Source organism: Hyalella azteca, unplaced genomic scaffold (assembly GCF_000764305.2).
Source record: "Hyalella azteca isolate HAZT.00-mixed unplaced genomic scaffold, Hazt_2.0.2 contig8077, whole genome shotgun sequence".
In the NCBI taxonomy this organism is placed as follows: domain Eukaryota; kingdom Metazoa; phylum Arthropoda; class Malacostraca; order Amphipoda; family Hyalellidae; genus Hyalella; species Hyalella azteca.
The window spans coordinates 414,045-441,298 of NW_025938181.1; the positions used below are offsets into that span (position 1 = coordinate 414,045).

Genomic DNA, 27,254 nt, shown 5'->3' on the forward strand with positions numbered 1-27,254 from the left:
AATGTTAGGTCTTGTTTAGGTTTTATGTCTGTCTTTGAATTTTGACTTTTAAAGTGATTTTATTCATTTTTAGTTTAGTCGAACTGATGATGGAGCTGGACTCCGAAACGTTTTCAATATCGATATGGTGAATTTTCTTGGCGTTTTCTTTGCTTTTAGATTCCTTGTGAATTTTCGTATTCTTTCTTTTATTCTTCCCTGTATTCCAGTATACATTTTTATTGGATGTCTTAAGTACTTAAATTCGTTCACCGCATTTCTTGGCTTGGCCTGTTGTTTAATCCTTTTTATCTAAGTAATAATTAGAAACATGCGCACGTATGGTGCATGTTATTCAGTGCCTATACCATGTGCCAGGAACATGTGTTTACAGAGCTTATGTGTGCCGCCGTCCGTGTGGTGCCACAGCCTTGACACTCCTGCGAACTCCTGCCGTGTTCCGCTGTCCACTGTAGAAAACACTTCGTGTTCAGTATCTCTATCTGCAAGCATATCTTTAATTTAATATCTTCGTCTGCTTACACTGCGTTTGCTACTGTATACTGTAAAATAGCTTTGACTGCTGGCAAGCTTTCTGAGCAGGATATTTCTTAGCCAGCATGAATGGAAAACTTTTAAGACTATTGTTCCTACAGATATTAGCATAGCATGCGTATCATCCTACAGTCTGCTGTCAACCATTTTAGTTCACTGATGCATAATAAAGTATTGTTTAGGACATTACTGACGATGTAGCTCCGAACTATGCAGCACCACTAGCAAACATACTTCTTAGTAATGGATTATACAGTATTGCACAGTTAGGTATTTACAGCACTGCACAGAAAAGAATTAGAAAAGAGCACTAAAGCACATGAATAGAGTTGTCCCAGTTCCAGTCTCACTAAGACGTGTTCGAATCCAGGTAGCGGGTGGAGGTAATCCTGCCGTGGTTTTGGTTCTGTCTGCTCAGTGCTTTCAAGGAATGGGCGTTGGTGGATAAAGGCTTTGCCAAACTGCAGCGTGCCGGTGCAGTGTATCATCGTAGTGTGCCATCGCAGCATACCATTGCTGCGCGCTATCACACTGCATCATTTCAGTGTAGCACAACTGCAACACCACACATTATACTTGAACGTTCAGTGCTGAGACGCAGCGCATCGCACCGAGCTGCATGTTCTTCAGCCATTCATGACACTATTCTAGTTGTCATTGTCAGTGCTGCTCTTGGATTGTCTTTTTTGCCGATGATTGGTGCGTCAGCCACTGTACGGAAGAGGTAAATAGCAGTCCAGTAAATGACCGTATTGGATAAATCATTCTCAATTTTCATTCTTTTCATTTTCGCCGAGAACCAAATGGTCTTAAATTTGTTTTCCTTATTCATGTTCTGCATGCTATTCCACTCACCACGTGTGAATTAAGGCGCAACAGCCGTCACCCTTAACACACGAGTATCTGAGCTGCGGCAAACGCTATACTAATACAACATGAGTACCTGCATGTGCTGAGAACAGCACTCATCTTCTACACAGACAAGCTGGTGCAAGGTATCAACGACCACTGCTGGTGCCAAGTATCGCCGGTGGATGCTGGTGCCGGGTATTGCGTGCCATAGCTGGTGCCAGAGCATTGCCGGTCATTGCTGGTGCGCAAGATATTGCCGATCACTGCTGGAGCGAGGTATCACCTAACACAGCTCGTTGGTCGTCTGAACAGTGACAGTTGGAATAGAGAATAAAATGCCACAGCTTGAGCAGAGTATAACCGGTCAAAGTTGGCTTACGGTGGCCGAGAGCAGCCTTACAGAGGCCTGCTGCTGCTGCTCACCATAGCTGGCGCTGGAGGGCCGGCAACTGTCCTGTTGAGCGAGGCATGCTTTCACCCACTGCAGCTGATTAAACGGCCTCAGCTGGTGCTGGGTAATACCGGTAGCAGCTGGTGCAGAGTGGTTGATGACCGTGCAGCTGATACATGCAGCGATCCCGTAGGTGGCGCTAACTATCTTTTCAGAGGCGTGTTATCACTCAACAGTTTTTGCATACTGGCTTATAACTGTCCGTCTGATGCACGCTGTCACCCACCACAGCTGGTGGTGCAGGATGGCTGATAACTGTCCGTCTCAGACATACTGTCACCCACCACAGCTGGTGCAGGATGGCTGATAACTGTCCGTCTCAGACACACTGTCATCCACCACAGCTGGTGCAGGGTGGCTTATAACTGTCCGTCTCAGGCACTCTGTCACCCACCACAGCTGGTGCAGGGTGGCTTATAACTGTCCGTCTCAGACACGCTGTCACCCACCACAGCTGGTGCAGGGTGGCTTATAACTGTCCGTCTCAGACATACTGTCACCCACTACAGCTGGTGCAGGGTGGCTCATAACTGTCCGTCTCAGTCACACCGTCACCACAGCTGGTGCAGGGTGGCTGACAGTCGGCTGGCGCTGCGTGTCGCGATCATAACTCGGACGGCATGTCCTGGCAGTCGCTCGCTCTTCATGGCTGCGTTGTGCCGTCGCTCTGGTGGGCTGGGTTGCTGACGCGGAAATTATGTGGTTACCAGATTTTCGATTGTCAGAAATGTTGCTGACGCGGTTGTGCATTGACAGCGGTGCACGTGTGGTTGTGTACTGACTGTACGAGTAACCCGACGGGGCACAGCTGGTAGTGAAACACAGTTGGTAACACGGCACGTATACTGACAACACAGAGAGCAAGATCTGGACGTGTAGCTATCGTGTACATTAGCTTCCGAAGGCACGTTAAGGTTCGGACGAGAGTTGTGAACATCAACTCTACACACTGACAGCGGTGCACGTGTGGTTGTGCACTGACAGCGGTGCACGTGTGGTTGTGTAGTGACAGCGGTGCACGTGTGGTTGTGCAGTGACAGCGGTGCACGTGTGGTTGTGCACTGACAGCGGTGCACGTGTGGTTGTGCACTGACAGCGGTGCACGTGTGGTTGTGTAGTGACAGCGGTGCACGTGTGGTTGTGCACTGACAGCGGTGCACGTGTGGTTGTGCACTGACAGCGGTGCACGTGTGGTTGTGTAGTGACAGCGGTGCACGTGTGGTTGTGCACTGACAGCGGTCAACGCGGCTCTCATTTTATCTTTAGTCATCGTTGCTGCGGCCGCTGCTGCTTCAGTCCTCCTCATCTGTAGTGTGTAATGCTATTCCTACCAGTAGTTGGCAGGCTACATTGTTCAATCAGTTCTAAATGTATGTTCGTGGCTATTTATTTGTAGAATTTTGAACAAAAATAAACACATCGCGACTGAATATTGTCCATCATGAAAGTGGCTCAATTCTCAGGCGCTCTGTCATCAGCCATCCTGCACCTTTGCATAATAATTATATAATATGTATGGTACAATTAGAGGTAATTGTTGGAGTACTGTATAAGTACTTGTATAATATTGTACAGTTAAAAGTAATTCCTTACAACTTCATTAGTGGTGATAGTAATAAAGAAAATGTAAGTGAAGGAATAAAGTTATGTTTTGACGTGGTATGTGCCGCGTGTTTAACTACGAGGCGGGGGCGCAGCGTCCGAGGTTCGCCCCCAACCAACTCGTGACGGTACGGCGCGGTGAATTGGGAGCACACGGTCATCTCAACAAGAGCTGTGTTGAGAGGCACTCTTGGGGGGAACAGGATTCGGTGTGTGGATATGCCTTGTCATGTTATAAAGCTGCCTCATTATCTTCTCCACGTGACTCATGTTACTGCATTATCATCATATCCATGTGATCATGTTAGGATTGATGCTCTACATGTACAGGATCACCAAGCTCGCAGAGATCAGAACAAGTTTAACTTGGCTTGCCGAACGTTGACACGCTCACGTTTACCACACTTCACCGGATTTATCCTTATTTACGAGTCAAGAACTTTACAACGTACAGACTCTGGCTATAATTCCATCTTTGGTTCTAGCTCACCCAATTTACATTGGTGATTGCATTCTATTGTGTATCAGCTATGCATTGCTATGCTCATTGTTGTATATATTAAGCGCGAGTGTGTGAGGACATGACAAGGTTGTGCTGGTACCTGAGCTGTTGTTTCATCAACGTACGGAAGGTCTCAACGTTCAACGTCCTACGCTGCAAAACGGCCAGCCAATTATATGCAACTGCTGCTGCGGGCGTTGGTCGTATATACGCCTTGCTATGGTTACGCCTTGCCGTCGTTGCACCTTGCCGTCGTTGCACCTTGCCGTATTTACGCCTTGCCGTCGTTGCACCTTGCCGTATTTACGCCTTACCGTCGTTGCACCTTGCCGTATTTACGCCTTACCGTGGTTACTCCTTGCCGTAGTTACGCCTTGTCGTAGTTACGCCTTACCGTGGTTACGCCTTATTGAAGTTACTCCTTGCCGTAGTTACGCCTTGTCTAAATATTTTTCATTCACTTAGCACACGCAATTTTGTTTTACCAATCATGATAATAAAAAGACTTTAAGAAATCCAGTACAAGAACAGTTGTACCGTCAGAGATAGTAGCAGAGCTGTGAATGATGGGGCTGTAGCGGCAACATGGATGTAGGCAGTGGGAGTGTAGCAAAGTAGTAGCGGGGCAGTAGCTGCATCAGAGAAGAGCATTTATCACTCGGCCCACAAGAGATAGTTGTGGTAGTGCTAGGGAAGTGCAGCGGCAGAGTAGGGGAATGTAGCATGGGTGTGTAGTGCGTTGTAAAGGCGTAGCTGAGTATTTACGTCTTGACCTATGTGATCATGTGTGATTATATAGCAGAACGCATTGCAATGCATGGGTTTATTACAAGACACGGTATAGGATACTCGTCATTACGCGTTCAAGTCATGTGGCTTCGTTTAGGCGTGTTTTGTGCGTTGTCATTGTGTTCCGTGATTCTAAGACATAGATACTTGGTTTATTAGTGATGCTTATATGACGTTAATCATATCTATTTGTGGTTCTTTGTAGCGACTGTGATGGATAGTTTGTTCGTTGAATGTTATCGCTTTTTCTTACTATTCTGCTGTTAGATTGATTAGTATCACTAATCTTAGAAAGCTTGACAGGACTGGAAGTTAAGCGCTACAGTTATAAGTTCAGGTGATGTATAGGTCTTAGATGTTTCATGGTATTACATATCTTGTGGTTTTAATCTTATGACTATTATTGTATGATTATTAAAGATTATTGCTGTTTTAGATTTCGTGACTTAGTTTTCTTTTGTATGAATTAGGTTTTATTGATTGTTCCTTTCTATTTTTAAGTCATATTGTCAAATAATTTTGGTTAATGTCAAAGGTGCTTGACCGCTTTATCTCTATTTTATACATATTCATTGACTGGGCATGACACAACGGCAGTGCTATTGAATTGTAGCGGGGGTGTAGCGGGAATGTATCATGGTGGTGCAGGGGTGCAGAGGTGTAACGGCGATGTAGCACGAGTGGTGTGGGGTGTAGCGGCAATGTAGCATGAGTGGCGTGGGAGTAACGGCAATGTAGCACAAGTGGTGTGGGGTGTAGCGGCAATGTAGCATGAGTGTATCATTGGTGGTGTAGGGGTGTAGCATGGGTGGCACGGGGGTGAGAGGCGTCACAGTGTATTTGCGTCTGGCGCGGCCATGTGATAACAGCAGCAGCGCTGCCAACTCTTACCGTCATGTGCTGCTTGCAGCCTCGAGTGCTGTAGAAACTGCCTATTTCTTACTATTGAATATAAGACGCACCATAGCACAGCCGTCTTTATTGTTCATTTATGGTAGTTGATAACGCTGACTTGGCGCCCTCACTTATACCTATGATACTTGTAGCTACAGTGACCGCCGCTAGCTCTTCTGTGTGAGCGGCCTCTACGACCTCGTCGCTACTGTGACCTATACGCTGTACAGTGTACACTGCACACAGTTACTGTACACTGCCTGCAGTTACTGTACACTGCACGCAGTTACTGTACACTGCACGCAGTTACTGTATACTGCACGCAGGGTCTGTACACTGCACGTTGTTACTGTACTTTCTGGAGAGTATACTGTGCATTCAAGTATTTGCACAGCGCTGCGTCTGCGTAGTCTGTACGCTGCAACACTTGCGGCTCTGTGCACGCATTAAAGCGCTGCTTGTACTCTCAAGAACTGCAGGAAGAGCGCTTACCTCTTGACTACATTCCCTCCTGCCATCTGCATCCTGCCCTCCTTTTCCTGCCACTTCCCTCCTATCTGCTCCCTCCTGCTCTTATTCTTTCTATTTTCTCCCTTTCTCCCTGCTCCTGCATGCTGCTCTGCTCCTATCTTCTACTTTTCTGAAAATGCCTTTTTTAGATTGGTCTCTCTTTTTAGTCTCCTTCTACTAGCCTGTATTAATTTTCTATCTCCTCTGTCCTGCTTCCTTTAACATCCACGTGTTTTCATTTAGTTCGCCTTAGTTCTTCATACGCTCAGTAAAGGCAAAAGTGTTGCGGTTGAGTCCAGTTTCCACACAGAACTCTTGCCTCGTGTTCCCTAGCATGTGCTGTGGCCGGACGAAGCAACATAACGTGTAGTCATTACGCGGTGTTAAACCAAACGGTCATGTTTGTGATCGACCGCATTTGTTGAGCCGCATGCTGATAACTCTGAGTTATGAGATGCACCGTGGAGCTGATACTCTAATGATCGTCTGGGAAGTGAAGGACACTTCGGTCTATAGGTGAACTTGAGTTGCTTTGATGTTGATTGACGCTCGTTAACATCGTAGGCGCTTCATCGGGTGCGTGCATGAAAACAGCCGAGTTTCTGCCGGGGAAGAAGAGTAATGATTCGTACGAAAGCAAGGATCGGTTGCAGCGCGCTAACACCAAACATTGCTCGTAGTGGCCAAACAAACCTTGGGCAGCTCTGCGATATTCTCGTGTTTGCGATCGCAACTATGTCAGGGACAGTCAAGAGTCAACATTTAATATCCCAGTTCAACTTGTCTATGTTTCCTGTGTCGTGCATGTCGCTAAATTGGTTTCTTTTTATAATACCAACATAATTAAAGGTCATGTTATAAAAGTCATGTTTTCTCAGTGAGAGTATTCAGGCTACATCGGTATCATCGACGAATTTGTGAGGCATAAACAGAAACTTCCGAAACTAACGGGACAAACTTTGGCAGCACGTATATATAAACATCAAGAAGAGCAACTTTTTCTTAAACAAATAGGTAATAGTCTGAAATCCAAGGAGATACACGATACTTGTATATATATTATGAATGCGTTGATTTTGACTTGAAATTTACCTTTTTCTGTCTTCGTTCTTTTCAGAGGACGGGGCATCGCCAGCACCATTCTCGCACTCACCTCCTCCTGGTCAGTGTTGCTCTTTTATTTAGCCTTGTTGCTGACTCTCTTTTTAAGGCTCAGTTTTCAAGATTGATTTTGTTCGTACATTTAAAGAAATTTATGTTGTTTTGATTCCATTATAGTTAACTGGGTCTGTCTTTTGGACACATCTTAATGGTAATTTTACGAATTTTTCAAGTATATTTGTGAAAAAAATTGATTAAACTTGCTTTGTCGATGTAGCCTCTAAGCCATGAGGATGTTGTGCGCCATCCATCTGTCGCAAATGACCGGCTGTGTTACAGAGAAGTTGAAGCTGTGCAAATAGTAGCTTATAACGTTTCATAGCTGACGACGCATTTCCATGACAGTGTCAGCCACCACCAAGTCTGTGTCGAGGTCTTCCCTGAAATCCAAGTCGCCGAGAGCTCACTGCCCGGAGTCCGCCAAGCACCAAGTTCCGCCAGAGCTGGTTGCAGATTCTCATCACCGGACCGTGCAGTTGGATTCAGAATCACGCTTAAAATCATTGGGTCGTGAAACCTCGACAGTTTCTTCACGAAAGTCCCCTAGCCAAGGGAAGGGAGACTTCCCAAAAGCCGTCGATCCGTCCAGTTCATTGCGCACAGGTAGGATCGTCAGGAAGAGCTTTGCTGAAGGCGTTAGAGATGCTTGGCGTCACGGCAACGACCTGAAGCCTAACAACAAATCCCCAGTGAAGAGTTCTGATAAATCCTCTCCTAAGGCTGCCTCAGAGCTCCTCAAGAGACAAGCCTCAGACAAGAGCTCGCTTGATGCCTCCAAACGGAGGACTGATAGCGCAACTGCAGCCAGCAAACGCTCGGCAGGCGGTACTGCTGCGATTCCTGAGCGGCCTTTGCGCCTGAAGAGAAACTGCAAGACTAACCTCAAACTCAACATAGAAGCTGCCGCTGATGTTCGAGGCTTCAACCAGATTTCTAAACCTGATACCGATGTTCAAGACGTTCCCCAGACTGCTGAGTCTCCAATAAGAATTCCAACGTCTAGCTCTGACCAGCGTTCACATCGAGCGCAAGTCTCCCCGTCGAAAACATTGAAGGCGGAGGCTACCAGCATCTCTCATTGCGGACCAGCGAGGGATAGCAACACTTCGGCTGATATTATCAGCGATAAGAAAGACTTGCCTACACGTGCAACGTCCATCAGATGTGGTCAGCAGGCATCCCGTGAAACACAAGAAGCAACTTTGCACATCGAGGAGGAACTGTCGACCCCACGGACTGAGGAAGACGACGTCGTGAATGACAGTGAAGTAGACGGACGGCTGAGGGTGCTGACGAAGGCCGTGCAGTCGGAGGACGACCATCACTCGGAGGACAGCTCGCAGGAAAGGTCAGTTCATGCACGTTATATTTTCTCCTAGGAGACTTTTTTGTACCTTTTTATAAGTTACACTTTTCGTCGCTCCCCCTCGCTACCTTACTATGAATCTTCATTTGTTCTCACTCCATAGTGGAATTTTCTTTTAACAAAGTTTAGATTTCACTCCTGGCGTCTTTATTCTATTGTAACACAGTATAGGTAATACAGTGTCAAGTTATACATATATACAGTGCCACTTGGTACCTATACTACTATACACAGTGGCCCGTGGTATATATAATATACTATTAGTATTTTCGTGAAATTCGCTGCCTGAATCATGCTTATACATAGTGCAAGCCTCTAAAAAAATTAAATTTTCAGTCTTTTCCTCGCGTCTTTTGGAGAATTATATTTAGCACTGTGAAATATGTAGCAAAACTTGGAGCTTATGACTCAAATTGATGGTTTTTTAAAGGCTTACAGCATATACCTAGTATATTGATCCATACTTCATAGAATAATTATATATACTAGCCATAGGTACAGTGTACAATGCACGTTTCAACTACACAGTGTATGTTAATCAAACGTCAGGGTATGGATAATGCCCACAAACTCATGTCGGATATCTAGAAATATCTAAAAGCAACATGTGTTGCAGTAGTTTTGTGATCGGTGGCTGCGGTAGTTTTGTTAATACTGATAGCTGTTGTTCTGTAATTAATTACTAAGGGTGCATTATTTTCTGTGTCGTAAGTGTCTTGAAGTTTCGGGTTGACTGTTTTCTGCAAAAGTTGCCTCATGTTTACCTCACCTTCAGGATGGTGACGGGTGACAGCAAGTGTGCTGGTGGCGCTGGTGACAGCAGTGACAGGGAGCGCAGAGAGCGCATCCAGCGATACAAGGAAGCGCGACGCAAGCAAATCGCCTCCAGGTGCGTGTTGCTGACACAGGTGCGTGTTGCTGACAGGTGCGTGTTGCTGACAGGTGCGTGTTGCTGACACAGGTGCGTGTTGCTGACACAGGTGCGTGTTGCTGACACAGGTGCGTGTTGCTGACAGGTGCGTGTTGCTGACAGGTGCGTGTTGCTGACAGGTGCGTGTTGCTGACAGGTGCGTGTTGCTGACAGGTGCGTGTTGCTGACAAGTGCGTGTTGCTGACACAGGTGCGTGTTGCTGACAAGTGCGTGTTGCTGACAGGTGCGTGTTGCTGACAAGTGCGTGTTGCTGACACAGGTGCGTGTTGCTTACAAGTGCGTGTTGCTGACACAGGTGCGTGTAGCAACACGCCTCACTCTGAGTGCCCCCAGGTACGGGGTGGCTGAGGGCTCGTCGGGGGAGGACGACAGCCCCGCGGGGGAGGCGGGTGACGGCTGCGGCGAGGGCTTCAGGGCCTACAGACGACGTCGCCGGCTCCGGGAGACGGGCGTGGACGGGTGAGACGAACACTACTGTAAAGCACTAGTACGTATCTAGCACTAGTGTTGGCTTGTACTAGTAAAGCACTAGTGCGTGTCCAGCACTAGTGCTGGCTTGTACTAGTAAAGCACTAGTGCGTGTCCAGCACTAGTGCTGGCTTGTACTAGTAAAGCACTAGTGCTGGCTTGTACCAGCAAAGCACTAGCACGTCGTTGACGTCCATATCTCCCACCAGGGGTCGCGATGAGCCTGGGGGCGCCGCGGTCCCGCCCTCCACGACGCGCGACGCTGTCAACAACAACGGCAGCAGCGCCTCCTGCAGAGGTTGGTCCATGCGTCGCGCTACAGTCCTGCGTCACGCACCATGCGTCACGCAGCATAGTCACGCACCTCGTTTTCCTCAGAATGCGTATCCATGTTTGCTTGTCGTGCGCGTTGAGCTGTAATTTGGCCTCTAATACGCTTGTGATTTATCAACGTATGTTTACGTTAATTCTTGCCGGCATTAGAATTAAGATATTCTGAACTGGGAACATAATAAAGAAAATTTCATTGGTTAAATCATGAATGCCCACCCCGTTAGGTCGTGTTCCTGAGCGCGATAAAATTAACGCAGTTACTGTCAAGCAAAGAACCTCATTTGTTGTTTTCACTGTTAATGCCCCAGACGTTCCTGGCAGAGACGTTCCTGGCAAAAACGTTCCCGGCAGAGACGTGATCAGCGGACACGAGCTGTGCAGTAGCGATGTTGTAGTAACGCTGCTCCGTGTTTTGCTGTAGCGCGTGACAGGCTCAATAAACTTGTGCACTGAGGAATGTGTTGTTGGTAGGGAAAATAAAGCGTCACGAGCGCAGAGCAGCTAGTACGAATAACACTAAAACGTGATTGTTATAGCGGCAGTAAAATACAAAGAAGCTGCAAATAAATAGATCGCGCGTCAGTGTAATGAAGATAATTTGAATACACTTCTTTGTATGTGAAGCACGTAAGGCAGCTCATCTCCGTATTATTACAGTACCCGATTGATTACCTACGATCAACTGATATTCACTGATTAGCAATGATTTATTTTGACTGATTTATCGGTGGTGTGTGATAGTCAAAACAGCGTTATCCCGACTTTGCTAAATATTATTATATTGAACATAGATTGTGCGAATAAGTTGCGAATGGTCGAAAATCTTTTAGCAATTCAAAGCTGGTTTTTTCGAGATCGCTGGACCGGGGTAGGTTTTTTTAATATTTTATATCGGCCGAGGGAATCGCGAGGGCTGACCAAGGGAAAACTAAAACTTTCGCAAAGGTCGAGGCGTCACCTTGATAGGCTAAAGTGTTCGGGGTGACCAAAAATCGTAACAAAAGGTTGTTATTCTCTTGTAACCGTCGCGCGTCATGTAAGTTTCACACAACTTTCACACGACGAAACCCCAATACGTTAGGACACTACGCTATCCCACAAATCAAAGTACCTGTCAATATTTATTTGTAATTAAAATATTAATAATACTTTTTTATTATATTTTAATCTACTAAATAGACGGATTGCGCGTCGTTGGCGGTGCCCCCAGACGCTGGCCGCTGGCGCGCCTCACGGGTGATCAATACGCTGCGTCACCTGCTGCCGAGTTATGGCAGCGAATGAATGGTGCGTTATCGGCGGCCGTAGAAAAGAGGTGCTCTACGTTATACCCACTCCTCTCCAGTCAAAACAGGCCCTGATCGATCGATGAGCACAATGCCCGGCTTTTCAGCCCTGACTAGCGAGGAATTTACCGACGACCAATTCGGCGAAAATTGCTGCTGTTGCCGCACCCATTAACTTGTATCAGTAGCAGCTGAATCAATGCTGAACGCTTCTTCTATCGATCACTCAACATCTTCTGATTTTCTTGTGAATTAATTCACTTCAAAAGCTCGTATTAGCAGTTCTGCACTAACCTGCGCTAACCCACAATAATGTGCATTATTGCCCATGTCGTGCTACTGGGTCGCTACCCTCTCGGTGGTCTGTGACCTGCACCTGCTACAGGTGGTGCAAAGGGCGTGAGGGCCTGTTGATACAAAGGGCGTGAGGGCCTGTTGATACAAAGGGCGTGAGGACATGTTGATACAAAGGGCGTGAGGGCCTGTTGATACAAAGGGCGTGAGGGCCTGTTGATACAAAGGGCGTGAGGGCATGTTGATACAAAGGGCGTGAGGGCCTNAGACATGAGAGGTCACCTGTGTCTGACCTCAGAGACATGAGAGGTCACCTGTGTCTGACCCCAGAGACGTGAGAGGTCACCTGTGTCTGACCCCAGAGACATGAGAGGTCACCTGTGTCTGACCTCAGAGACGTGAGAGGTCACCTGTGTCTGACCTCAGAGACATGAGAGGTCACCTTTGTCTGATTAGAGTGCTGAGAGCTGGTGATTGCACTCATGATTATTTAGTCTATTGTAAGTAGAGTAAGTCCCGGATGTAATGTTATCTATACTATCGTTGACTAGTAATATGGTATTCAAGTTTAGCTTTCACAAGATTATTACATTACTGGTATCCACGAATATTATTGCCCGGTTAGATGGCCGAATTGGTTTTATAAGGACACGTGATCAAATTCGTTTCCCCGGCAGCGACTAATCAACTTTAAGGCGTGGAAGCTCATGAAAAGAATTAATAATAATATTTTGGAAATTATGACACAGACCTAAATACAAGCACAACCAATTTTTATATGGCTAAGGACAATTTCGAACCTGAACACCTTCTTCTAAATGCCGTTCATCTATAACAATAAAAGTCTAAATGAAATCCCAGTACTGGTTACATCGCCTTTGTTTGCAGAGGTAGGCAACGAATAGGGAATACGTATGTATGCGAAACTCCTGTAGGAGGTTGTTTACTTGTGCACTTTAGGATTCTTCCTTGACAAGATTTGGTGGTTCCCTCGGAACTTATGAGTCCGGAGAGGACTACGTGAATCCTTGTAATCCTTTTAAATACGGGGACTTCCGTGAATCCTTGCGGTCGCGTTTCTTATCGCGGCATTATTGATGCAGACTGTCAATCTTCGTTGGAATTAATCCCGAAATTCGAGCGAACGCTAAAGATTTGAGACGCCAAGTTATACTCCAGAAGAGGTTCTCGCTTAGTTGTCTTTGGGACTCGAAGTTCTCTAACGTCCGAGTGGAATTTCGGTTGAGCGGCTGTTCGGCTTGCATGTTCTCTGGAGACTATCGCAGTTTGTGAATCAGTAGGGTGCGTAATTCGAACACGATTTTTTTCTTTCGTAGGTAACTCATTTATTTCCTATCTAATAGCGTCTAGCACGTGAACACTACAACGACCACTAACTTGATCTCACAACCGTCCATCGACACGCTAACGACATTCGTGGTTCTGATTTAACCTAACTGAAAGCTTTCAACCTGTGAAACTTTTCCTTATGAAGCATAACAACCCTTCGTCCTCTTCTTGCTCTTCTCAAGCTCCCAAAATATTTCCTTATTAAAATTTGTTATTCCGGCTTTATTCATGCCTGTGATCAGAGACACTCCTCTCCTTGTCCCCTTCTCCTCCATGTTTTTCCTCCTTCCTTGTGTTCCCCTCCCTCCATGTCTCTCCTCCCTCCTTGTCCCCCTCCTCTCCTTGTCCCCCTCCCTCCACTCCCCCTCCCTCCATGTCTTCCTCCCAAGAAGTCACACCCCTCCCCCTCCACAGGAGGACGGAGAGGACGGCGCAGGGCGGTGTGCCGTAGGGACCGGGGCTCTGCCGTCCCGAGGGCGCGGCGTTGAGGGCGCCAGGGACAAGACCCACAAGAGGATGAGTCACCTCAACAGGGGCGGCACCACCGAGGTCGCCGCCCCTACCGCCCCCACCGCTGGTGAGTATAGCTGCTCTCAACTCTGGGCAAAAAAGTTAAGAGATCGTAAGTTCATCCGCCAATCATTGACGGCCTTTCAAGCAAAATCCACCAATCGTAGACGAGAAAATAGAGCGTAAGTACTTACGTTCACTTGACGAGTTTTAAAAGTATGGCCCTTGACACTCAGAAATACGAGGCATGTTTATAAGTTAAATACGAGGCCGTTCTGCGCATCTCTAGAGTGACGTCACTGTGGGCACAAAATGTAAATAGCGTAGATCAACACCTTGTTTTTATGTCATCCTTTAAAGCATTTAAAAAATTTTACCTCATCAAAATGCCTCAAGAAAACTTATTTACGACAGGCATCTAGTCTTATTTTAAGCAAAACCGGGCTTACAAATAAGTTTGACGACACGAGGTGACGTCACAAGAGCCAAGGTGACGTCACAGTTGGAATAACAAATGAGCACGCGGGTCAACCTTGTATTAGTTCAACCATGGTCGGAGGTATCTTAAACACTCGGTAAACAACGTATACAATGAAGAATCAGAGTATAATGGCGTCAGTGAGTAGACAAGAGATGTAAGTAACCAGCGCGCATGCGCGGAACGCCGACCGTAGCGCTCCGGCGGCGGCGGAATCGCAAAACTGTACTTGCTTAAAAAACATGCCTCGTATGAATGGGTCACATTGTCCAAATAGCTACACATCTCTGACACACCGCGCGAGCAGGGAGCAGATTTAGCGCTTATAACCTTACGACCTTACGATGAGTTCGGGACTGCCTAGTCCCCGGTCACGCTGATGCGCCGCCTTCGTCGTCCTCCGTCTCCGAGTCGTCGCTAGGCAGGTCACCCCGCCCTCGGGCCCCGGATGCAACGTTGGACGTGTTCCGTCTATTTATAAGCTCCATTTGCCCTGCTGAACCCGGCCGACACTGTCGCTAGTGGCAGGTCACTTCCCCTCACTACTCTCCACTTCCTCTCACTTCCCTAACTCTTTCCCCTTCCCCTCACTCCTCTCCCCTCACTCCCCCACTCCTCTCCCCTTCCTCTCACTCCCCTCAACGTACTGTACAGTTTGTACTGTGCGTACGTGTTATGGTCGGCCAGGCAGCGGCCGGCCATCACGCGCGCATAACTCGCTGGGACGGACAGAGGAAGGGAAGCCCCGCGCTGCTGTGCTGGTGGTGGGGGTGAGGGGGAGTGGGTGTTAGAGGGAATGGGGGTGAGGGGGAGTGGGTGTTAGAGGGAATGGGGGTGAGGAGGAGAGTGGGGGTGAGAGGGAGAGTGGGGGTGAGTAGGAGAGTGAGGGTGAGTAGGAGAGTGAGGTGAGGAGGAGTGGAAAAGAGTGGTGGTGAGTAGAGATGAGGGAGAGTAGGGGTGAGGGTGAGTAGGAGAGTGGGGGTGAATGGGGATGAGGGAGAGTAGAGGAGAGGGTGAGGAGGGGGTTGGGGGTGAGTAGGAGGGGTGGTTGGTAGGGGTGGTGGCATTACAGGTGTTGTCACACCTGCTCTGCCGCAGCTGCTCCGCCGGCAGCGCCTCAGTGTGCGCCCGACTGTCGTGCTGGGTGCGTCGCGTCGCTCTCGTCCCTCCAGGCTCTTGTGTGACGAACTCTTGTCCTTAATTATACTCAGGGAACCGCGAAGTTCTCCACTAATCTTAACTAATATAAAATAAGATTTTATTAATGATGTGTTTGAATTCATATGAGTATTGTAATTGTATTCGACAAATGACGCTTATTGTGTTGTGTCAACGTGAATGTCGTACCTGAACGTTTTCACGCATTGCCGATCCAGTTTCCTAATAAACTCCAAGTTGTACAGTAATTTCGGATTTATTTTGTTTTTAACAAATCCTTTAATTTTGATGTTGACAACTCAAGTTCTGATCAACCAATTTCATGTCGGGTTGGGCGCTCGGAAGCGTGACGGTTACGTTACATGGAAATAACGTGACGGTTACGTTACGTGCGCACACAGCGCTCATCGTAACGTAACCCGTTATTTCCGCGTAACATAACCGTTATTTAAACGTAACGTAACCGCAACATTATCTCCACGTAACGTAACCGCCACGTTATCTCCATGTAACGTAACCACCGCTTTAAATAACAACGGTTATTTAAAGCGGTTTATCGCCGTCTAAATTTCTTCGTCTTGTGGCCTCCTATAATCCGCTGATGATTCATATATGTGGAAATAATTATTAAACAAAACGCTCATGTAATGATTAGGATTCTGAGGTAGTGGCCGTGTTACCATCACGCCAAACTGGCTCGGCTGTATTGTTTCTATTATAATTATACTGTATTCACTATAATTCATTATTTTCACTCGCTGCATCGCGCGGTCTATAGGAATGTATTTATTGTTATACTGCACTGGTATTGTAATGTGCCGTTCTTCATTTAATTGTTTTCTTAGAGGGCGTCTCTTGTGTGAAACACATGTACAGAGTGTGCTCCATGGGGTGTGTACACGCTGCCATTACAGTGTATTGTCTGCATGTACAGAGTGTACAGCATGGGGTGTGTACACGCTGCCATTACAGTGTATTGTCTGCATGTACAGAGTGTGCTCCATGGGGTGTGTACACGCTGCCATTACAGTGTATTGTCTGCATGTACAGAGTGTGCTCCATGGGGTGTGTACACGCTGCCATTACAGTGTATTGTCTCATTCAGCCGATTCATTCATTCATACAGCAAGCGAACAATTACATTCCCCGAGTCTGATGGCGGACTCGAGAAGAACAACGATACGTTGCGTAATTAAATTACTGGGCCTATACTTTTAAAAAAGTTAAGAGATCGTAAGTTCGTTAGCCAATCATTGACCGCCTTTCTAGCAAAATCCACCAATCGTTGACAAGAAATAGAGCGTAAGTACTTACGTTCACTTAATCATAGATAAGAAAATAGAGCGTATGTACTTACGTTCACTTAGCCAGTTTCGAAAGTATGGCCCAAAAAGAAGATAACGAAACTTGCGTTATTGCGTACGCGTCAAGCTGTACGATTGTTAAGCTGCATGGGGTGGTGAATTTCACTGCACACGCACTGCGGACGATGACATCTTTCTGTTGCATGTGTTGCCCCTTTGCCTGTTGAAACTGTTGTCTCTGTTGATCTCAGCTGATTCGGATGCTTCTCTTGACTTATTGCTGTTGTTTCTTCTGTTTTTCTCTTCTGCTGGTGCATCTGTTGCCTCTGTTGATCTCGGTTGCATCGGATGCTTCTCTTGACTCTTATTGCTGTTGTTTCTTCTGTTTTTCTCTTCTGCTGGTGCATCTGTTGCCTCTGTTGATCTCGGCTGCATCGGATGCTTCTGTCGCACACTCTAGCTCTGCAAAGTCGCACACTCCTGCAGAGGCTGTCTCTGGTCATGTGCACGTTTCCTGCAGCTCAATGGTGCCGTAATATAAAAATATACACTGCCGTGTATATTTTTCACGGAATGCGTGTGCGTGGCTGCCACGAAGGGCGTGTGCGTGTCTGCCACGGAATGCGTGTGCTGCCGTCATGACAATAGCGTTAACCGTCCATTGTAGCCTCGCTGTTGATGAGCGTGTGAGCTGCGTACGTGTGCTTGCTTGTTGCTCCTGTCTCTGTCTGTACTGTCTGCACGGTACTGTCTGCTCTGTCCTGTTGGCTTTGCCCTGTCTGCTCTGCCCTGTCTGCTCTGTCCTGTTGGCTTTGCCCTGTCTGNAAATAGAGCGTAAGTACTTACGTTCACTTAATCATAGATAAGAAAATAGAGCGTATGTACTTACGTTCACTTAGCCAGTTTCGAAAGTATGGCCCAAAAAGAAGATAACGAAACTTGCGTTATTGCGTACGCGTCAAGCTGTACGATTGTTAAGCTGCATGGGGTGGTGAATTTCACTGCACACGCACTGCGGACGATGACATCTTTCTGTTGCATGTGTTGCCCCTTTGCCTGTTGAAACTGTTGTCTCTGTTGATCTCAGCTGATTCGGATGCTTCTCTTGACTTATTGCTGTTGTTTCTTCTGTTTTTCTCTTCTGCTGGTGCATCTGTTGCCTCTGTTGATCTCGGTTGCATCGGATGCTTCTCTTGACTCTTATTGCTGTTGTTTCTTCTGTTTTTCTCTTCTGCTGGTGCATCTGTTGCCTCTGTTGATCTCGGCTGCATCGGATGCTTCTGTCGCACACTCTAGCTCTGCAAAGTCGCACACTCCTGCAGAGGCTGTCTCTGGTCATGTGCACGTTTCCTGCAGCTCAATGGTGCCGTAATATAAAAATATACACTGCCGTGTATATTTTTCACGGAATGCGTGTGCGTGGCTGCCACGAAGGGCGTGTGCGTGTCTGCCACGGAATGCGTGTGCTGCCGTCATGACAATAGCGTTAACCGTCCATTGTAGCCTCGCTGTTGATGAGCGTGTGAGCTGCGTACGTGTGCTTGCTTGTTGCTCCTGTCTCTGTCTGTACTGTCTGCACGGTACTGTCTGCTCTGTCCTGTTGGCTTTGCCCTGTCTGCTCTGCCCTGTCTGCTCTGTCCTGTTGGCTTTGCCCTGTCTGCTCTGCCCTTTCTGTTCTGCCCTGTCTGCTTTGTACTGTCTGTTTTGTCCTCTCTGTTTTGCCCTGTCTGTTTTGTCCTGTCAGCTCTATCATGTCTGCTATATTCTGTCTATCACCTCGTATGTTAATGTCAGGTAATATTATTTCGTTAATTGCTTCTCGCTTCTGTCGTGTTAATCGAACGATTCTGATAAGAATAAAATAGCGGCTCTAAATTATCATTATTATTATCACGGCTCTCGTGAGCCATTAAGAAGGCGCAATGCCTTGTCTTTGTTTTAACCTATTGTCTGTATAACCTTCATAAAAGTCTTATTGTTTTATGTACAAAGTAGGCTGTGTTATTACTCATTAGTAAACTCGTCTGTTTGTTGAGCTTCTCTTGTTGTGTGGTATTTATTTCAAGGCATTCGCGATCCTACAACAAGGATTTCTTGTTTGTCTTTGTTTATTTGAGGGTCGGGGTCGAGGGGAGGTGGGGTGAGGGTCGGGGTAGAGGGAAGGTTGGGTGAGGGTCGGGGTAGAGGGGAGGTTGTGTGAGGGTCGGGGTAGAGGCTGTCTCTTATACACATCTAGATGTGTATAAGAGACAGTCCCTCCACTCTATGCCACCACTCCAACCTTCCAAACCACCACTCCATCCCTCCACTCTATGCCACCACTCCAACCTTCCAAACCACCACTCCATCCCTCCACTCTATGCCACCACTCCAACCTTCCAAACCACCTCTCCATCCCTCCACTCTATGCCACCACTCCAACCTTCCAAACCACCACTCCATTTCAAGTGTGCCGCCTACTTCGAGGATAACAAATATTCTCCTGCAGGTGGAGTAACAGCCGTCAGTATTTGGCTTATATATTTGTTAACACACCACAAAACAGGGGGTAAATTCTAAAGCTGCATTTCCTTTCTAATTATTTCACTATTCATAACAATGGTCGTTTCAAAAAATGAACAAAACAATAAACTATAATTTCTTCTATTAAATACGTACGAAAATGTTGCGTCGGGGCTAGTTCAGCGTCAATCATTTTATTTGCTAAAAACACCCGAAAACGTAAAAAAGAATGTTGCCACTAGTAGAGACATAAAATTTTCTTTGGATAAGTAATCTCGTATTTCACACGAGACACAAGCCACCCTCCATTCCTCTAAGCCTCCCTCATCATCCCTTCACGTCATCACGCCTTGATTCCTTCGTCATTCCTTCGATTCCTTCGTCACATTCCTTCGTCAGACTGTCCTGCTACGCCGTGTTACCCTGCTACACCGGATTACCTTGCCACGATGGATTATCCTGCTAATCTTCCCTGTCCATCTTTCTTGTACATATGTTTTACAATAATATTCTTGTGTTATTAAGTCTCGCTTGTACATATGTTTTACAATAATATTCTTGTGTTATTAAGTCTCGCTTGTACATATGTTTTACAATAATATTTATGTGTTATTAACTCTGGTTGTGGCTACCTGTAAGTTTGGTATCATGGACACCGACCTCTTTAAGATTACCTCTCGCTGATGAGCACCAGACAGGAAGTCGAAGCCATGTATCTCAGTCATCCGTGCTGTCGTGATGCAATGCAATGATTGTGGTGATGATTATCGTGATAATTCCTGAACATTTGTAATGCTTTAATAGTTTATTCCGTGTTCAGTGTTTATTAAATAATAGTTTTATAATTTATTCCGCGTTCAGTTCAATAAGTGTTATTCCGTGTACGAGCATCACTAATCGTGAATTGCATTCGAAAATAAGTATAACCAGTACGCGACAAGTGAATAACATGACCGGCACTAGCAACGGCGACTGGTACTAGCTTACCATGACCGGCACTAGCAACGGCGACTGGTACTAGTTTATCATGACCGGCACTAGTTGCTCCCGCGCAGCCTTCCTCCAGACCTTGCTCTTCTGGGGTGAGTTGTGTTGCGTCAAAAGATCATCTGTAAACTTATGTTGCGTCAAAAGGTCATCTGCAAAACTTGCTGAGTCTCATGTAAACGTTGCAGGGTTTTGTTTTTAACGTTGGGAAATCTCTTGATAACGTTGCAGGGTCCTCTGTAAGCGTTGTAGGGACGTCTGCAAACGTTGCGATAACCCTTGTCAACGTTGCGAGGTCTCTTGCAAACGTTGTGAGGTCTCTTGCAAACGTTGTGAGGTCTCAAACAAACGTTGTGAGGTCTCTTGCAAACGTTGTGAGGCCTATTGCAGACGCTGCAGGCGGGATTTCTAACAAACGTTCAAGGATCTTGGATACGTTGCTAGATCGCTTACGAAATATGCGAGATCTTTACCGAAGTTTGCAGGATATTTACAAACGTTGCAAGATTAGTTGCAATCGTAGTAAGATCATTTGCAAACGTTGCTAGATTTCCTGCAAACGTAGCGAGATCTCTGGCAAGTGTTTCAGTATCTGCAAACATCAATGTATCTTTTAGAAACGTAGCAGAACCTCTTCCTATCGTACAACGATTTCTTGAGAAAGCTGCACAATTTTCGATAAACGCTGTGAGATCTTTGCAAGTATCCCAGTATCTTTTTTACAAATTTTACAAGATTTTAGCAAACGTTCCCTGCCATATCTGATCGGTCGGCACTTGATTGACGTTTCCAGCCAGGTTGACAACGCAATGTTGACACAGTTAACGACAACTGCTGTCTTTCATAGGCTAACGTCGCTAATGTTCAGTTCAGTGATTCTGCATGCAGCATCAGTAATGTTATCAACATCAAAGTTGGTTTTTAAGTTCACTTGTTGTTTTCAGAAGACCACCCTCGTCGTCGCCGTCGGCCACAGCTGCATTACCAGCAGCAGCAGCAACTGCAGAAAGAACCTCACTCGAGCGCCGGAGGAGGTGGTAGCACTGGCTCCTCTCCAGGCAAAGGCTGTAGCCTCGTGGCCGGAGGAGGTGGTACATACGCCCTGAAGACACCCGAGGTGGTACGCAATGTTGTTGCACGCTTCACGCCTCCCCCATCTCCCCCACCCGCTGTGTATTCTTCACAAACCGTGCAGGCATCGGCATTTGTCCCTCCAAAGCTCCCTATGCACGGCAGCACCCGAGCTTCCCCCATCAGGAGGATCAGCGCGAGTGCCGAAGACGCCTCTGCGGCAACCACCATCAACCGCAGATCCCGGTCACCCATCACCCACGCCCTTATCACCGCCGACCACAAGAAGGAACCGCTCTCGAAGACACCTTCTCCTCTCGCGGGAACTCTCGGCAGCATCAGTTCGGCGTTTGCACCTTCATTAGTAGATCAGTTGCAGAAAGATTCGCCTTCAGGTAGCGGAGGAGACGCGTCCCCAAGAGGCACGGTCCCCAAATCACTCACGCCTGATGTCACGCGCTTCTCGGGATCCTCTTCAGCAGGGATCGCTGACGAAGGAATGCCTCCCGCGGCTGTGCGCGCGACGCTGAGGAAGGCGCAGGAGATCGGGGGCACCTGCTTCATGGCCGCTCGACGCGAAAAACCCAGCGACGAAGCTGAGGCCCGTGTCCCGTTCCCCTTGAGGAGTGCCAACCGCTGGACCAAGACGGACTCACCTGTCCATGCCGACACCTCGTCTTTAGGAGCCTCGTCTGGTGGCGCTTTGTATGATCAGAAGCACGGCGAAGAGCAAAGCATGAATGCTTCGAGCTTCAGTAGGCGATCGAGAAGCGTTGGCGACGCTGAAGGTGGCTTGAATTCCGAAGATTTAGTGAACGAATGCCAAAGTTACTTGGGCTCCTCCACGCTTCAAGTTAAATCTCCTCCCATGTCCAGTCCTTGTGTCTTCTCCAAGGAAGTTGGCAAAGCCCACACCCTGGACTCCCGTAGAGAATTGTTTACCGATCACAAGGGCCAGAAAAACGGGCCCGGGGGCCCTGAAGGACATGGCACGCAAAGTGAGCCGTTGGCTGTTCCATCGAAAGAAGTAAAGCGAGAGAACCGCGTCAACTTCAGCGTCGACTGTCGAAGTGATGACGACGGTGAGCTCTACTTCAGTGCAGCCAACGCTTCGCCTTCAGGGTCCCCGAAATTCTGGGCCATGCAGGAGGAGGATGAAGATGGGGCCGCCCTTGGGGGTGAACTGATGCGTGGACGAGGCCTAACGGAGCGCCATCGTTCCCTCGATGGCGACTATGGCGACTACAGTGCCTCCGCCGCTATGTCTCCTGAGCCTCTGTCCATCTTGAAGAGACGCCATTCCCGCGACGATATGCCCTTTGACCGGTCCATGACACCCGAGCCTCAGGGCATCTTGAAGCGTAAGAGCTCCTCCAGGGGCTCCTCGTCTCGAGCATCGAGCGTCGACACCCTCGATGGTGAACTCATCCCAATACTTAAGAAAAAATCAAGCATTGAAGATCTGGATCATTTCGAGCCCAAGCCAATCTTAAAGAAGAAGTCCCTGACGGACGACGAGTTCGACGACCGTCCCAAGTCTATCTTGAAGAGCGCCAGGAGCGGTGAGGACCTCTACTCTGGCGGCGACAGCGGCGTCGTGTCGCCGGCACCAATCCTGAAGCGCGTCGGCAGGAGCGACAGCGACGGGGACGAGTTGTTGCGTCCGATCCTCAAGCGACGTGAGACGACGGACGGCGTGAGACTCAGAGTACATTTATCCGACGGTGAAGACGATATTCCTGGGGCAAGACTTCGTAGCGACAGCGCCCCTGAGACCGGCACACACTACAACAGGTTGTCTAGTGAGGGGAGTAGTGGGGCTTCGTCTTACCCACATTCCTTGCACTCATCGCCGTCTCACAGATCCAGTTACCCCAACGGTGGCTCCCCTCCCCAACGGATACCAAGTATACTGAAGAAACGAAGGTCGGTGTCGCCGTGCGACGACACGTCCCTCGTCGCCGCTGATGGCAATCTTGGCGAGTGGCGACCAAGACGAGGCGCTGACGAAGGCTTCCTTCCCTTGAGCTCGACTCCTGCCAGGGCAGTGAGTCCGTCACTGGCCGCGCTGCCCCGAGTCTCTGACCGCGTCGTGGCTATGGAAGGGGCTCATGAAGACCTCGCTGCTGGTTCTCGCTGTGGTCCTTACGATGGTGTCCTAGAAGGTGACCGAGACCGTGCACGTCCAGCGTCGTCACCAGGAACACGTCCTAAGGTCCGCACCTCCTCCTTCAGCGGTGACCGCGTGCAAGCCAGGGCGCCCTGCGACGGCCGACGGTCGTCTTGGACCAACTGTGACCGGTACGATTAATTTCTAAGTCGTCTTTTTTTCTGAAATAAATATTCTGCACTGAACGAAATGTTTCTCAACTTTATTCGCAATTCATTTGACGAAAGAGCAATCCAATAATAATGACCGCAGGAACACTTACTGCTGCCTCTTGAAAAAAACTTATAGCGTGGATATCTCTTATTAATTTTCTACATTGGCCTCAATTACTTAACTGTGTTGTGTATGCTACCGCTCACTGCCACAATGGAACCTCAAATACACCAATGATTCATTTAACATTTTGTTTATAGATGCATTAACTGTCGGCAATGCTATTCGTACCTCAAGGCTTGGGATCGAAAGGCCCCGTCAGTATAAAAAGGGTTTAATTATTCCGTGGCTTCCAATAATAATTTATGTGTAAAAGAAATAAATGTAAAATATATTAATGTATATAATATATTTAATTAGGTATGTGTAAATAAATATTTAAATAATATTTCAGTAATTTCTACGACAGTGCTCGGGTTGTGTCAAGCCCCGTCCGACGAGGTGTCGTGAAGACGAAGGTCGCGACGTCGGGTGTGCAGTTCATGACGAGCCCTCGTCATCACGACGTGCCCTGTGAACAGAACCAACGACGTGACCACGTGTATAGTGACGACAACTCTCGCGACCGTGACGTGTACGAAGAAAACATTTCACGTCACGACAATGTTTATGAAGATAAATTCTCACGTAACAGGGACATGTACGAAGAAAACATCACGCGTCACGATAATGTTTATGAAGACAAATTCTCTCGTAACAGAGACATGTATACCGATACCGCCACCCGCAGTGCTGACGAAGATCTCATAGAAGCGCACAACCTGGACGCTGTCGCCTCGGACGCCGCCAGGTTCCTCCTGATGACTGCTGGGGGAGCGGGACCTCCCACAGCAGGAGACCTCCTCTCCCCCTCGGGACCTCCCAGCGTCTCCCCGTCTGGGGTCGCCCAGAAAACGGCTTTCTTCACCCAGGTCTGCCATTAATTCTGCCTTCTCTGTGCGGTTTGATGTTTAATCGAGCAACTTTGAGAGCCTTTACGGCAATTTAAATGATTTGCAATTATTTTCTAATAAATTTCACATGGTTACCTGGGGCCGTATTATCAAAAATAGTGCCGAGTTCGTAATTCCGTCTAAATATCACTGACGAGTAGTTTGGAGTTTGTAACTGCATCAGCCAACCACTGGTGAATTTTGAGGTAAACCCACCAATTACAGATGAGAAATCGGCCGCTACGGGTACTTCGATCTCTACAAGTACCTAGACCGCTACGTGTACTTAGACCTCTACAAGTAGTTCGGTCGCTACGTGTACTTAGACCTCTACAAGTACTTAGGCCGCTACCGGTACTTGCCGCTACGTGTACTTAGACCTGTACAAGTAGTTAAACCGCTACGTTTGCTTATGCGAGTTTTGATAGTATGGCCCTTGTCCAAGATAATGTGTACAATGTTAATGTTTACGTTAGTTAACGCTGCTGCTTGTCTACAGCTGGAGCAGCAGAGCCGCGTCAGGACCTCCCCCAGGAGAGACCGAGCCTCGAGGTGCGTGCCTCGAGTTTTATGTTGATTAGTAAGACCTGCATGAGATATTCATTTTGGGGTATTGCATCACTCAGACTAATTAATGGCTTATACTGTCCAAATAGTGACGCTCTTCCTGTGCTTAGCACTGGTACCTAATTTTTATAGTTGCCAAATTGGGTCAGGTTGACGACCACAGGAGCGATCAGTGTATTGCTTTTTGGACAAATTGCTTTCATATCTTCGAATGATTTACTTGCGTACACTAACCGTTAATGATTCTTCTGCAATGAAAGTTAGAAAGTTGCAAGTTGAAAAGTAAGTCCTTATGCATTAACTTTAATTTATACGAAAGTTATAACTTGAAAAGGAAGTCACTATGCATTAGATTTAATTTATGATAATATGATTCATTTGTATGAGGCAAGGCCGCCACACTGACCACGTCACGTGTCCCAGGTACGCGACGCAGCCTGTGACGGGCGCTGAAGTGTCACGCGCCGTCCTCTTGACGGATGCTTCACCGTCACGTGGTTATGGTGACGTGACATCACCACGTCATCATGCCACCACATCGTCTCCACCACCACGTCATCATGCCATGACATCATCATCACCACCTCCACCACGTTATCATGCCACGACATCATCACCACCACCACGTCACCACGCCGCCACATCATCACCACCACCACGTCATCATGCCACGACATCATCACCTCCACCACCACGTCACCACGCCACCTCATCGTCACCACCACCACCACGTCATCATGCCATGACATCATCATCACCACCTCCACCACGTTATCATGCCACGACATCATCACCATCACCACGTAACCACGCCGCCACATCGTCACCACCACCACGTCATCACGCCACCACAGCGGCAGATGAAGTTGGTCAGTCTGAAAGTTCATTTCCTGCAGTAAGCGTAAATAAACTCCTAATATTCCGTACGTTTCACATGCCCAGCCTTACATTCTAAGATGCTAGTCTCATCTCAAGTCCAAAGATTGTTAAGTTTAATTAAAATTTTGCGCACTTTGTTGCCTCTGTTTGTGAATTGTACTCGTATATTTATCGTATCAGTTCATTAAATGTAATTACGGTTGTCGGTGCACAGCTGCTGACGACGACCTGACGCCCGCGGTGCCCCAGGACGGCCTCCGAGACGCCCTTTGTAAGTCGCCACGGGCGCGTTTGCTGGCCAGTGAACCAATGAAGCTTAATGAATGTGGCTTAACGAATGAACCTTATTAGCTTTGATTAACTGATGAACATTGTGGGGGTTTGACTGCTGCCCGCGCATGCACCTTGTTCAAGCTTACTCATACATATTCATCCTTATTCACCCTTGCTCACCCCCTGTTCACTATCGTTCATATATGTTCACCATTGTTCACTCCATGCAGGTCACCTTTGTTCACCATGTTCATACTTGGTGACTCTTGTTCACCCTGTTTACGATTTTTCACTCTAGGTCACCTTGTTTACCCTGTTCACCATTGTTCACTCTACAATAGTGTGAACATCTGTTCACTATTGTTCACTATTTCATTTTAATGGAGAAAAACCGCGTAAAAAGAGCAAGAGAGTTTGGAAAAGATCTAGTACCAATTGAACAGCTCTGCATATTGACTCTTAACAACCTTGGTTGAGGTAAAAAATCACGCGGGTTGGATCTACAAATAACAGAGCAAGAGACGCACGGCGTTTGTTCCTGAACGTCGTGTGGGCTCCATGAACTTTCCAGTTGCCGTTGACTTCCCAGTCATGAATGTGTCATGACGTTGACTTCCCAGTCATGAATGTGTCATGACGTTGACTTCCCAGTCATGAATGTGTGATTAGGAATAGGAATAAATAAGATAAGAATAGGGGGATTTGGGGGTTGAGATGCGGAGTTTGAATTAAGGGGTGGAGCTCGAGCCGCCTAGCACGCATGCGCGGGACCGGGGGAGTATTTAACAGGAGCAAGCGGGCGACCGCGGGCAGTCACGCGGCGGCGTTAGAGAGAGTCGGACAAACAGTGAGTGTTTAGACACAATCGTGGTGTTCATTATTTTCTT

General features: G+C 47.4%; 1 protein-coding gene across 1 annotated transcript in view; it reads left to right on the plus strand.

Annotated features, from left to right (window-relative positions):
* The window catches only part of LOC108675720, a 39,679-nt gene that overhangs the window by 8,941 nt on the left and 3,484 nt on the right, over positions 1–27,254 (plus strand). The window contains exons 2-13 of the mRNA XM_047881499.1: positions 7,252–7,296; positions 7,641–8,643; positions 9,437–9,550; positions 9,926–10,051; positions 10,270–10,358; positions 10,618–10,787; positions 13,738–13,900; positions 21,207–23,634; positions 24,126–24,627; positions 25,148–25,200; positions 25,639–26,084; positions 26,309–26,365. Coding sequence (XP_047737455.1) covers positions 7,252–7,296; positions 7,641–8,643; positions 9,437–9,550; positions 9,926–10,051; positions 10,270–10,358; positions 10,618–10,787; positions 13,738–13,900; positions 21,207–23,634; positions 24,126–24,627; positions 25,148–25,200; positions 25,639–26,084; positions 26,309–26,365 — 5,196 coding nt within the window. The remainder of the gene's footprint in view (positions 1–7,251; positions 7,297–7,640; positions 8,644–9,436; positions 9,551–9,925; positions 10,052–10,269; positions 10,359–10,617; positions 10,788–13,737; positions 13,901–21,206; positions 23,635–24,125; positions 24,628–25,147; positions 25,201–25,638; positions 26,085–26,308; positions 26,366–27,254) is intronic.